Source organism: Dunckerocampus dactyliophorus, chromosome 7 (genome assembly GCF_027744805.1).
Source record: "Dunckerocampus dactyliophorus isolate RoL2022-P2 chromosome 7, RoL_Ddac_1.1, whole genome shotgun sequence".
Taxonomy (NCBI): domain Eukaryota; kingdom Metazoa; phylum Chordata; class Actinopteri; order Syngnathiformes; family Syngnathidae; genus Dunckerocampus; species Dunckerocampus dactyliophorus.
The window spans coordinates 2510924-2523113 of NC_072825.1; the positions used below are offsets into that span (position 1 = coordinate 2510924).

A 12190-nucleotide genomic window follows, 5' to 3' on the forward strand; every position below is an offset into this window, starting at 1 on the left:
AAGCAAGGCCCACAAACAAACAGCAATTGCTTGCCTCCCCCAATCCTTTCCTCCATCCGCCTTCCATGGACACCCCACAGCATAATTACACCCAATATCATAATGCTGTGCATTTAACAATGCCGTATATGTTTATTACTGAGTGGCAATAATGTTTCTAATATTCTCATGTAGCTGACTATGCCAACCGAAATATGAGGGACACCTCCCATTGTTGGTGCCAAGCTAAATATTTGCCGTGTGCAGCGTTTATTTGACATTAACGTGAAATACGTTTACGTTAGTACAGTTTTTGAGCTTCAGTTTCCTCACCACGTTAGATCATTTTTTTCTGATTTATTGCTCATTTCTGTTACAGTTTGAGACTTTTTTGAATGAAATGTTCGGTTCATTTTGCCCTGTCATTTATCTCTCTGTTCATAAAACACGGCAAAAATGGGGACTATTTCACACATAGTGGCAAATGGTTATTAATCGTGATTAATTCATTTGAAAACTAATTCATTTTCATTTTTAATCAAATGTAAAAATTTGCAAATACATTTACAAACCGAACATTCCACACCCAATGATATCCCAACACAACCAGCAGACAATACAAACCAAAATATTAGCAACAGCTTACATGATAGCAAAATATTTCAAATATGTCTGAGCAGTAGCGATGTGTGCTACCACCGATTTGGTTTTTCCATCCAATACTGGGTAAAATTCAGGCCGCTACCGGCGATACCGATACTTTGCGCAAATTCACCAAATGAGTCCGGTAAATTATAAAAAGTGCAGTTCATATCATAGCATAAAGAATACAAGACATTTAATTAAGCTATTCACTGAATAACATTTTAATTCAAATAAATTCATAATTAAAATAAATGATTTAAGTCATGGGTTTATTTATTTTAGACCTTGAAGTGGTGAGGCAGTGGGGTGATTTACAACACAGCTAAGCTATTACAGGAGAAAAACACACGACAGTCATATCAAATATGCGAAAATGGTATTTTAAACAATAAGAAAATCAAGAAAATAAGTAAAATAAAACCATTTAAATAAATGATGGAATATGAAGAGCTAGTATAAGAATTAAAACCTTATTCACAGTTCACGCCTGGCTTCGTTTACCATCGGTCATCCTTTCAACAAACGACTGACGCGTCCAAAGTATCGATATTTTCATTTGAGAATCGATTCGGAAGTGGGGATATTTCACTGTGGATCCGCACATCACTAGTAAGCATGCTGTGTTTATTTCAGGTCGTACTTTCGTGAGAAATATTACACGCATGATATTGAATATTTACATCATTGGCTCTTTGGGGGGGGATGGAAAGCGGCCTTTGCATGCGTTTTCTCTCCGTTTATTGCTGATGTCTGCCAAATGTTGCCACTTGTTCGGGGAGGGTGAGTGATGTCCACTGGGTGCTTGTTGATCACTGTGTAACTTTATCCCGCTTGTTGCTGAGATGGGGGGGGGGGCGACCCTCCCATCACGCATCACGACTCTCCCACCGCCGACGCGCACGATTTCACCCACAGCCTCACTTTTCCAGATGGAGTGCCCTGTGCGTGTGTGCGCGCGCGCGCGTGAGAGACTCGCAGGGTGATGTTTGTTTACTCAAGAGCCAAGCAGGCCTTATCTGCGGCCAGCACTCACGCTGTGATTTCAAGACTTTCTTCACCGGCCAGCGCTTCACTGTGCATGTGCGCGCGTTTTTTACAGGCCATTGTTTAGCCAAATGCCTCCTAAAGCCGCAGAGATGTTTGTCTTCTTCCTCCCGCCTCATTAGAAGGACTGCTGAAGGTCTGCATTTCAAAAGGCCGCGCTTCATATCCGCACGCCCCCCCATCCCCTTTTTTTTTAGGCCAGACAATCAGCCATGTCATCAGCTGGAAATAAACTAGGAATTGCAGCACACGTTTAAGGAACATTCTTAACAGCCTTTTAGAAATGTTAGCCGTACGCTGTGCGGTATGTTGTTTTCATTGGTTTATTTCGTGTGTCATAAAATTCTTTTCGTTTTTGGACTGAGCAGTCTTCACGTGTTCTGTGGATTAATTTGTCACAGCAAAGCGAAAACATTGTTTGCGCCGCCTCAGGGCAAAACATATTTTTTTAGAGTTATAAAGTCACCCCCGAGACGACAGGTAAACAAATATACTGCACGTGCCGTTTCAGATGTGTTTCAGTTAGGAAATGAACACAGTTTGCTAATAAGACGCTCGAATTTGTGTTCCCTTCGGTTTCGTTTTTATTTTTATTTATTTTGAAGGTATTTTATATACAGTTTCACCGTATTCAATTGTAATTATTGTGCAGTTGAAAATGTGTATATTAAGGGCTCTATAGGCGAGCCAAACAGATGTGAAAAATTCGTTGGTTTTTTTTATGAATATATTTTAACATCGACTGGTGAAAGTATATGAATACATATTTATGTGTGTGTGTTTTATATGCTGGTTGTTGGTGTCAGTGTGTGAGTGATGGCTGCCTATGAATGAAAGTTTTGACGACCCTTTGCTGGGGGGGGTCTGTGACGTCATGCCCAATTAGTCGCGGTCACGACTCGCGCCGGGCCCCTCCCACCTCCGCTGCGCTTATAACCGGCCCGGTCCCAGCAGAGGGGAGCCACTCTGAGGGAGGGAGACATGTACTGGGACTCCGCCATCAAGCTTGCAGACAGCAAAGACGCCAAAGTGAAGGTAGGATGGCGCCACTTTTTCATTTGTCTGTGTAACGCGGAAGTATACTAAAGGAGAAGAGTATGTCAAGAGAGTTCTTGACCTTTTATTTATTTTTTATTGCACTGCTGATTGACAGATGGAGGTCTGCCAGAGTGGTTACTACGCGGAGGAGTTTAGGACCCAGGAGGTGCCAGCAGGCTTTGACTTTGCGTCTTATGGTGAGTGAGTGACGATATCGGTACACATTGGTGTTTGTGGCGGGTGGGGGGAGGGGGGATAATCCAGTGAAGATGACGATGAGGATGCCACCAGGTCACATGATGCTTCTTCAGATGATGATGATGACGAAGGTCCAATTGTTTATGCAGCCTGCTTCCTGTGAAGCCGAGCAGCTGAAGGACAGAGGAAATATTTTCCAAGGCGGCATCATCACATCTGTCAGAGCTTTTTCAATGAGACCTTGACACATTGGGGGGGGGGGGGGGGGGGCGTGGGCTGAGCTAGGCAAAGAGAGCAGCAGGGTGGTCAGGTTAAAGATACTCTTGCCTCCCCTAATCCTTTCCTCCAGACTTCCTTCTCCAACAGATTTAGAGTACACCCCCCCCCACCGGCCCCGTCCCTCCATCACTAACTCTGTCACACTCCCTCCACTGGCGTTTCCTCCTCGCTCTTCCTCCCCCACCTACCCCGTTTCCTCCAGCCTCCATCCCATTGATCTGATTGGACAGTAAACACCCCACCTCCCACCCCCCAAATGATGTTTGTGCACCCACTTGACACTTCATTAGGTACGCCTGCGGGTGTACCTTGCCGGATGGGTGTTTTATTTCTGTTTTGGGGAACATAGGGGTTGTATGCGCATGGATAGTAAATATCTCCTAAAGTGGCCCGTTAACCCCCGTTCATCTTTGTGCACTGTGTCGAACCCCCAGACTACCCTGGTGAAGATCTGTCTTTTCTGTTAGACAGCAAGCCGCCCGGGCAGCCGCAGTATCCGGCCGAGAGCTGCTACACGGAGCCGCCCAAAGGTCGCATTCAACCAAAATGGCACCAAAATGCTTTCTATAGTTCACATTGTGGGTAGACATCATCAGTGAGCTTTTTGTTTTTTTCCATCCGCAGTTGGTTCCACAAGCGACACCGGCCTCTTCAACCTGGACTCGTACCAGGACTTCAGCTGGTGGGCTTCCTATCCGCAAGGTGAGGCTTTTTGCTCCTTATTCTCTTTTGTGTGTTTGTGTATTGTCCTGCAAGTCAGACTTGGCAAACATCAAAGATGCCATATATCACATCCAATGTGGGAACAGTAAGGAGTGGGACAATGAAGACACAAACATTAGCAACACTAGCAAAGCTTTGTTACGCGAAAGTGCCAACATTAGAGTTCTACATCATGCTGAGTCAGCATACTCACTGAAGAAAAACAAACCATCCAACTTGCAGCTCCCATGTCAGTAGCTGACGGATGGAGAGTTAGCAGAGCTCCAGCCTTTATTTTTTTTTGGAAAAAGAACCTGGAACTTCAGAGGTGAGCGTTTGAGCGACCGGTCTTCTCTCTCCAAAGTGGAGCAAACAAGTAAATGAGATTTTTTTCGTGTTTGGTTCTCACAGATGGGCTCTATGGCAGGGGTGTCCACATTGCGCCCCGCAGTTTGTTTTTTCTTGGCCCGTGGCACATGGTAGAACCAAAAAAACTAGCAAAAATGGGGAAAATAGAGCAAAAAGGCACAATGTCAAGCGAAAAAGCTGACGGGGCGGGAGGCTAAACCCCATCGAGCACACAAAAAAACCTTACCAGCCACCTGAAACACCACATCGCTACCACGCTTGGGGCATGTTGCGCCATGGCGTTTGAAAAGTGCAAAAGCTTTGCCAGAGACCTCCGTGGTGTCACACCGGCCGCTCGGCGCGTGTGCCCGAATACAGTGCACCTTGCTGGGCCACGCCTGTGGCTCCCTCCGCTCTATACTTTGGTTCTCCCCATAGCAGTGATGTCATGATATTTGATTAGGACAAATCAACAGGTACAGTTTGTCAAATCCTAATTTGTTCCAGTCTTTCTTACCTCCAGGTGTGCACAAACTACAGTGAAATGTAAATTTTAAAAAGTAAATATAAATCATATCGGTCTTGAGAAACAGAACAATATCTGTTTGATTAAAAAAAAAAATATTGAGCATCTGTACTAATTGTACAATATTTAATCTTGAAATGTATATACAACATTGGGTTTCTGGCCTTTTTACAAAACACACACAAGAAAATATAAATCTACATGAAGAAATTTCAGTAGAGATTGCGTGAGAATGCTGAAGCGGAGCGTAAATGTAGAGGATCGAACCAGCGACCATCAGGCTGGGAGACGACTCGTCTTCGACAGAATATGCAGACTGTTAAATGTAAAAGTCATTTCCACCAGTAGGGGGCGACATTGTCCATTCATTTTCAACGAGAGGAATTTTTAGAAAAGTCCTGCTGGATCGCCTGCGTGCCCTGAATGAGCTCAACATTTCGATGTTGCTCTGGTTTGACGCAGCTGGGACGTGTGGGAGTATTTAGCGGACCAGTGGAATTTGAAAAGTTGGAGTGTTTTTCTATTCCACCTTTGAATTAGTCCATTCGTTTTCAGCAGCATTCACACATCAAAGTGGAAAACGTTCACACACACACACACACACACACACGTTACCCTTAGCACAGCATTAAAAAGCAACTTTTGCGTACTGATGGGTGTAGTTTTCCCTCCAGCAGACGGGCTGATGGTGGAGCAGCCTCCAGCAGGGTTCCAGGAATCGGGAGCCCCCCAGACGTACCCGAGCCTGGCACCACAGAGCGGACAGTTCAGCCCGGCCGTCGAGGGCAGCCACAGCCCCTTCGTGTCGGGGACACCATCAAACGCCTCACAAAGTAAGACCACTCAACATCTTGATGGGGGGGGAATCCTCAACGTGTAACTCAAGAGTTTGTTTGTGTTGCAGGCGAGTCCGAGTCCAGTTACTCTTGTCACTCGGTCGACCTCTACGACTCGGACGGGCAGAGAAGATCCTTCTGGTCCGAGTACTCTTCAGCCGGCTTTGGCGCTCCCCCGTCACGCCCCACTGCACCTGTCACGTGCCCCGCCCCCACCTCCGCTCAGCCGGCAGAGCACTACTACCCCCGTGTGGCCAAACGCAAAAACCTACAGCGGCCCGAGAGGGAGAGCCACATGGCGGCAATGTCCGCTTATCCAGGTAGCGACCACCTTTCTCATTGCTTCTTGAACAACTTAAGACGACGTTAGCCAATCAAAAGCTTGAACAAAGTCGTTAAAAACACACACACACACACACACACACACACACACAGCGTGAGCCTAATAGTGAAGTCAGCAAAACCAAACAAATTGCATTTTGTATCTACGAGATCAACTTAAACAGCACAGGCCCTGTACCCTTCCACTAAAGACCTCGAGGTGGCGGTATTGCGCAATAGATGATGTAAGCACCAGCTTCCACGCGCAGCACATGCATTTGTACTACAGCGCTACCTGCTGGGTAAGGTGAATTACTGCACCTCGTGGCCTCAACGCAAGTACAGTGGAACCTCAGTTTTCGTCATCAATCTGCTCCAAAGCGTCCGACGAAAACCAAAACCGAATTCATTTTTCCCCATAAGATGTAATGTAAATCCAATTCATGTGTTCCAAATATGAACACAAGACACATTACATAGAGAATGACAGGTTTACATGCAGAAAAAGTGAAATACTTATCAATGAGGAATGAAATGGAGAAATGAACATTTAACATGACTTTTACTTTACTGAAGACTTGGTGGTGAACACGGTGATGAGTCCAAAGTGAAGGCCCCAGCACATTGAAGAAATAAAATTTACCACCTTAGGTAAGACTTTACAATAAGGTACACAAAATTAGTTCTTCATTAGTTCCTCAGAAACTAGTCTGAATTTATGTGCCTTAGTCATTAGTTCCTCAGTAACTACTCTACTCATTAGTCCCTCATTAGTTCTTCAGTAACTACCGTATTTTTGTGTACCTTATTGTAAAGTGTGACCCCACTTTTAAAGAAAACAACGTGAAGAGGAAAAGCTGCAATAAAATGGAAAAAGCATTTTTTTAAGCATTTTTATAAAATAAAAAAAATGCAGTCATGGAAAAAACGATGAGGCCACCCTTGTTTCTTCAGTTCATTGATCCATGTTAATGCCTGGTACAACTAAAGGTACATTTGTAATGGTGATAACAAATAAAGCTCATAAGAGTTTCATTTAAGAGCTGATATCGAGCAGCTTGCATGGTTTTCTGGATAATAACCCAAATCACTTACCTTCTTCCATGAATAGCTATAGCATTGTACTGTCAAAACACTGAACTCTTATAAGCTATTTTTGTTGTCATTGTTGTATTTGTCCAAACAAAGATACCTTTAGTTGTATCAGGGTTTAAAATGAACAAGTAACTGAAGAAACAAGTGTGGTCTAATCATTTTTTCCATGACTGTATGTATAAAAATATAAAAGTGGCCTCCGGCACGCTTTAATTCTTCTGTATGTATCCCCTCGGGGGAAAAAGTTTGGACAGCCCTGTTCTAGTCCGTTACAAAGATAACTTTAAAGAGTGGGCGGCTTAAACTTTATTGCAAACTTCATTACACACACTGGTTCGCCTCACTTCCTGTTACGTGTCTCCCTTAAACGGTTCCCCTGCAACCTGTGTTAACGAGGAACCTTAACAGCACAGATGCTACCTTCCAACTTTGCATTCACTTACGTCTCTACTTCAATAGTGTTTCTTGGCCGTATTTAATTGTAAAAAAAAAGTGTTGTTGAACTCCTCACCAGCCATCAGCGCACTGTGCTTACTAGAGGAAGAAAGGAGACAGACATGTAGTTGCTCATTGTGTTGTACCCGCTCGATGAACAAATAAAGCACACACACATAATAAAGATGGATGAAGGACTCCCTGGCAGGAATCTGTCTATAGTAACCTAACTCTAAAAGGACCACCATCCATTCTTCACAGAGACTGTGTCACCAGCAGTGGATGCTTTGTTTGGCCTTGACCTTTCTTCCTCTCTAAAATTCTTTTGTAGAAAAATCCTACAAAGTAAAGATCAAATGGGTAATGTTTGGTTACCATGGTAACTCCAGCTACCTCTCGCACCTGCACCCATCATTCTATCAGGTTCAGGTCCGATCCAGCTGTGGCAGTTCCTGCTGGAGCTTCTCCTGGACTCCGCCTGTCGCACCTTCATCTCCTGGACGGGGGACGGCTGGGAGTTCAAGATGTCCGACCCTACTGAGGTAAGTAGAGTTTGGGACTTGTTCCTGGTTGTTTTTCATCCCCCTCATGGGTTTGGGTTTCCTTAAAGGTGGCCAAGCGCTGGGGCCAGTGCAAGAACAAGCCCAAGATGAACTACGAGAAGCTGAGCCGTGGCCTTCGCTACTACTACCACAAGAACATCATCCACAAGACGGCGGGCAAGCGCTACGTCTACCGCTTCGTCTGCGACATGCAGGGCATGCTGGGGAAGACGGCGCAGGAGGTTCTAGCCGGTCTGAACATTTTGCCCACCGGCACGGCGGCGTGGCAGCGCCACACGGACTCGGCAGCTGGGGCGGCGGCCTCGGAGCATAGCAGCGAGCGATGGGAGTAGGTGGGGCGGTACGATGGACCGCCATGTTTCAATGTAAACCCCGCCTCTTCCAACCCTGGCTCAGTAAGTCATGATACGTCAGCGCTGTAGACTTTTTCAACAGGTGCTGCATTGTTTTTTCAAGAATTCGCCGCTTAGCAGATTTGTGGCGGAGGGACCCAGAAACTGCGTTGGTTGAGGCACACGGGGGCATTTAAGCACTACAAACAGAAACACACGGCAACGTCTTAATGGGAGATTGTTTTTATTACCAATACCATGAGATTAAGGTCATTATCAGTTTAAAATTGAAATTGTACTCAAATAAAATCAGAATATTATGAGGAAAGTACATTTGCAGGAATAAAGTTATACAGTCATCCCTCGTTTATTATACGATATATGAATCAATGTTATTGAATGCAATATTTTCCTAGTTAGAACATAGAAAACCTGTTTAAAACTTTCTAAATGCAGGTTTTAACATAACATAGCCCTGTAGATGTACCACGTACCACTTCCACATGGAATGAGTGGAGAACCTTTTTTTTTAAAACTCCATCTTAGCCAATGCATGTCGGCTCGGCCTTGCTGGCTCAGTAGACAGTCTCCATGCAGTGTGAAAGATAATGTAATCTAACGCTTAGTGACCACAATACTACATATAACCTGGCTTTCAATGTTTTTTGACTAATAATTGGCCCTCGTCAACCACGAAACAAGTGCTATTCGAACCACAATATTATGTATTATTATATTTAATTATACTTTGCTGTGGAGAACTTTGACATTCACTCATTAAAATTCCAACTTTATTTTGGTCTTATTCTGATTAGTTGACTTTAATCTCATAACATTAGGACTATTCTATATTTTGTTCTTTCCAGTGTGGCCTTGATACTCCTCCCTTACCATTTCAGGGTGTTTCTTGCAACAAATGTATTTGTAAATAATGTCAATATGGTAGAGTTTTGTGCATTTATTGTAGATTTTTTTTTATATATACAGAACTCAAATCTACCTCTGTGTGCTAATTAGAACGAATAAACTCAACTGATTCCCACTTGGGCTGTGATGGTTGCAGACTGTGTGATAATCTTGTGTAAATAAAATGTACAGTATATACTGAACATGTCTGTGTGGCGTGCCAATGCATATACAGTAAGTATACCGACTGTCACTGGTTTAGAAATGCTTTTTCTAAGCACTGTACTATGCTGTCAAGAAATGTGAACCATAAAATGCAACAGCATTGGTTCGAACGACGCAATCGGCCACGTGATTTACGTAACCCGGAAGTGTTTAGGGAAGCTGGCAATGGGACAAAGTGAGTAAAATCAATTTTTTTTAGGTCTTGCTAGTCAACTAGGTGAACACGGTAAAGATGTCTTTAGTGTCTTGTTTCAAATTGGTACGCTCGGTTTTAATCTTCTTCCGCGGGCTATCATCACTGAGGGAAATCAGTTTTTTTTTTAATCCTACCAACCGAACACAGCCCTTGTTTCTAGTGGGACCGCTCAGTGACGGAAATATTCCCTGTGACGCAAGAGCGTTTGCGAAGTGGTCCAAACGAGGATGGAACTTTTGACTGACGGTTGTACCTGTATATAAGGTAAGTTGTGCTAACATAAAAAATTACTCACCTACTTATTGTTTGCTTATACAACCTACGTAATGAGGTGAACTATGTGTGACGAGTAGTTTTGACATTATTCTATTTTGGTTTGTGGCATATTAGCGACATAAGACCACAAGCCTTATGCTAACCAGCGCTATATAAAAACGGCTTTCTTTAGGAAATCCTTCGTATTTCGTCTAGTTATTTTCAGTAGTATTCATACAAATACCATGCTGGGATATACATGCAACTTCTGCTATTTATTTTTATGCAGACCAGAATGAAACCGTCAGTATTTTACAGCAAGCGCGCACACCAGAGTGTGACAGTGAGGGCTGCGATGAAGAACATGTTCCCAAGCCAGTTGATGGAGAGCAGCAGTGGTGAGGAGGTCCGAGACTAAGACGCAAGCACCAGTGCCCAAGCTGAAAGAAAGACATCAGCTGCTTCTACACAACGAAAGAAAGAAAAAGGAGTGAGCAAAAAATGTCCCAGTGTGGCAAAGTGCTGTCCCAGACAGTGACTCAATCAGACTAGCTGTTGATTGTTTTAGACAGTTTTTTGACACTGAACTTTTGGGTCTTTTTGTCAAGCAAAGCAATCTGTACTGCTGCAGCAGTTCATTGGAACTGTTGTGTACATGAGTGTTATCCGCTTACCTTGCTCTAGGATCTACCTGCCCAAAGCATGTCGTGTACAGCAGATCGCTGATGTGATGCCGTGACAGATGGGAAGAAATCAAACATTCCTTTCATTTCAGTGACAACACGGCACCCGACAACAGTGACCGACTGTTCAAAATCGGCCCACTAATTGATTCCCTACTCCCAAATTTCAAACTCTGCCTCAAGAAAAGATGCCGTCCATCAATGAACAAATGGTGCCGTTCAAAGGCAGATGTGTTCTAAAATGGTACATCCCCAAGGAGCCATGCAAATGGGGATACATCATCTTTGTTTTGTGTGACTCAAAAGGCCTGGTGCGCTCATTTGATGTTTTTGCAGGGAAATCCGCCCCTGCACCAGGTACACAAGACGTCGGGCAAGCGGGAACATCGTGCTAAAACTTGCACAAGTCATTGATGGTCCTGTCAACCACCTTCTGTACTTTGACAACCGGTTTGCCTTGCTCGATTTGTTTGTTGCACTCGCAAACAGGGAGATACTGGCTCTTGGCACTGTGCGGCTGCAGTTTCAGCCAAGACAACGAGCTGAAAAAGAACGAAAGAGGGACATTCGAGGAGCAACAGGCTGTTGTCGACAGTGTTGAGGTTTGAGCTGTTGAATGGTTTGACAGCAGAGGGGTGATTGTTGCCAGCACTTTCGCCTTTCCTGCATGGAGAAGTGGGACAGGAAGCTGAAGAGGAAAGTGTCTGTGGAGTGTCCTAGCATCATCACCTTCTACAACAAGGTCATGGGTGGCGTTGATGCGCTTGATGCACTCATCTCCCACTGCCGCATCCACATCAGGACGAAGAAGTACTACCACCGATTGTTCTTTCACTTTGTGGACATGGTGGTCGTCAACAGCTGGTTGCTCTCTCGGCGTGATTGTGACTCTATGAACGTTCCACGGAAGAATCAGAACGACTTGCTGGCGTTCAGGACCTCCACTGCACAGGCCCTCTGCCTGCAATCTGTGGACCCTAAAGAGAGGGTGGCCTTCGTCAGACGTGGGGGCGAGAGTTCCAGGAGAAGCGGCACAGGGGACCGGCTAAGGCTGTTCCAGCACAAGAGGTCCATGCTGATGCCGTGGGTCACTGGCCACAAATTGGCCGTGTGCGGCAACGCTGCAAATTTCCCAAGTGCACAGGCCACGCTGTCATCAAGTGTGCAAAATGTGACGTTCACTTGTGCCTGAACAAAAGCAAAAACTACTTCCGTGCATTCCACGAGTGAGAGAAGTGTGTTCTGTATGTTGTTTATTTTTGGTTCTGTTATAAATAAAAGGGTTTTTTTACTGTTATATTAATGTGTTATTATTGACAATTATGCCTGTTACACCCAAAGTTCTATTTATTATTGTGCTATTGTCAAATTAATAATGTCAACATAATTTACCATCTACTTAAAGGCAAAAACACACTTTTTTATATACAGCTATATAAATTCAGGCGTTAAAGAGTTAAATCCTAAATAAATGTTGAGGTGAGTTCAATTCAAAACGAAGCGCCATACTCGGGATGCCGATGGTGCGTTCAGAGTTACTCGTAAATAGGGAAGACAACCCAGTACGTTTAAAGTTCATCGATT

General features: G+C 44.3%; 1 protein-coding gene across 3 annotated transcripts; it reads left to right on the forward strand.

Moving 5' to 3' along the window:
- Nucleotides 1–1791: 1791 nt before the first annotated feature.
- etsrp (ETS1-related protein) lies at nucleotides 1792–9431 on the forward strand. Of its 3 annotated transcripts, none has more exons than XM_054781813.1 (8): nucleotides 1792–2703; nucleotides 2822–2903; nucleotides 3618–3713; nucleotides 3808–3885; nucleotides 5434–5592; nucleotides 5664–5915; nucleotides 7870–7988; nucleotides 8057–9431. In XM_054781813.1, the coding sequence occupies exons 1-8, from the start codon at nucleotides 2650–2652 to the stop codon at nucleotides 8339–8341; spliced, it is 1125 nt and encodes a 374-aa protein (XP_054637788.1). In that variant the 5' UTR covers nucleotides 1792–2649; the 3' UTR covers nucleotides 8342–9431. The 3 variants fall into 3 exon arrangements, with proteins under 3 accessions (XP_054637788.1, XP_054637789.1, XP_054637790.1); XM_054781814.1 differs by having other exon boundaries at nucleotides 5437–5592; XM_054781815.1 differs by having other exon boundaries at nucleotides 3651–3713.
- The last annotated feature ends 2759 nt before the right edge of the window (nucleotides 9432–12190 follow it).

What these genes read in the sequence shown, in the direction of transcription:
- etsrp (XM_054781813.1), top strand. Translation starts at nt 2,650, where the DNA reads ATGTACTGGGACTCCGCCATCAAGCTTGCAGACAGCAAAGACGCCAAA. An exon ending in GTGGGCTTCCTATCCGCAAG is followed by an intron (nt 3,886 to 5,433) that starts GTGAGGCTTTTT and finishes TTTTCCCTCCAG; the next exon opens with CAGACGGGCTGATGGTGGAG. An exon ending in AGATGTCCGACCCTACTGAG is followed by an intron (nt 7,989 to 8,056) that starts GTAAGTAGAGTT and finishes GTTTCCTTAAAG; the next exon opens with GTGGCCAAGCGCTGGGGCCA.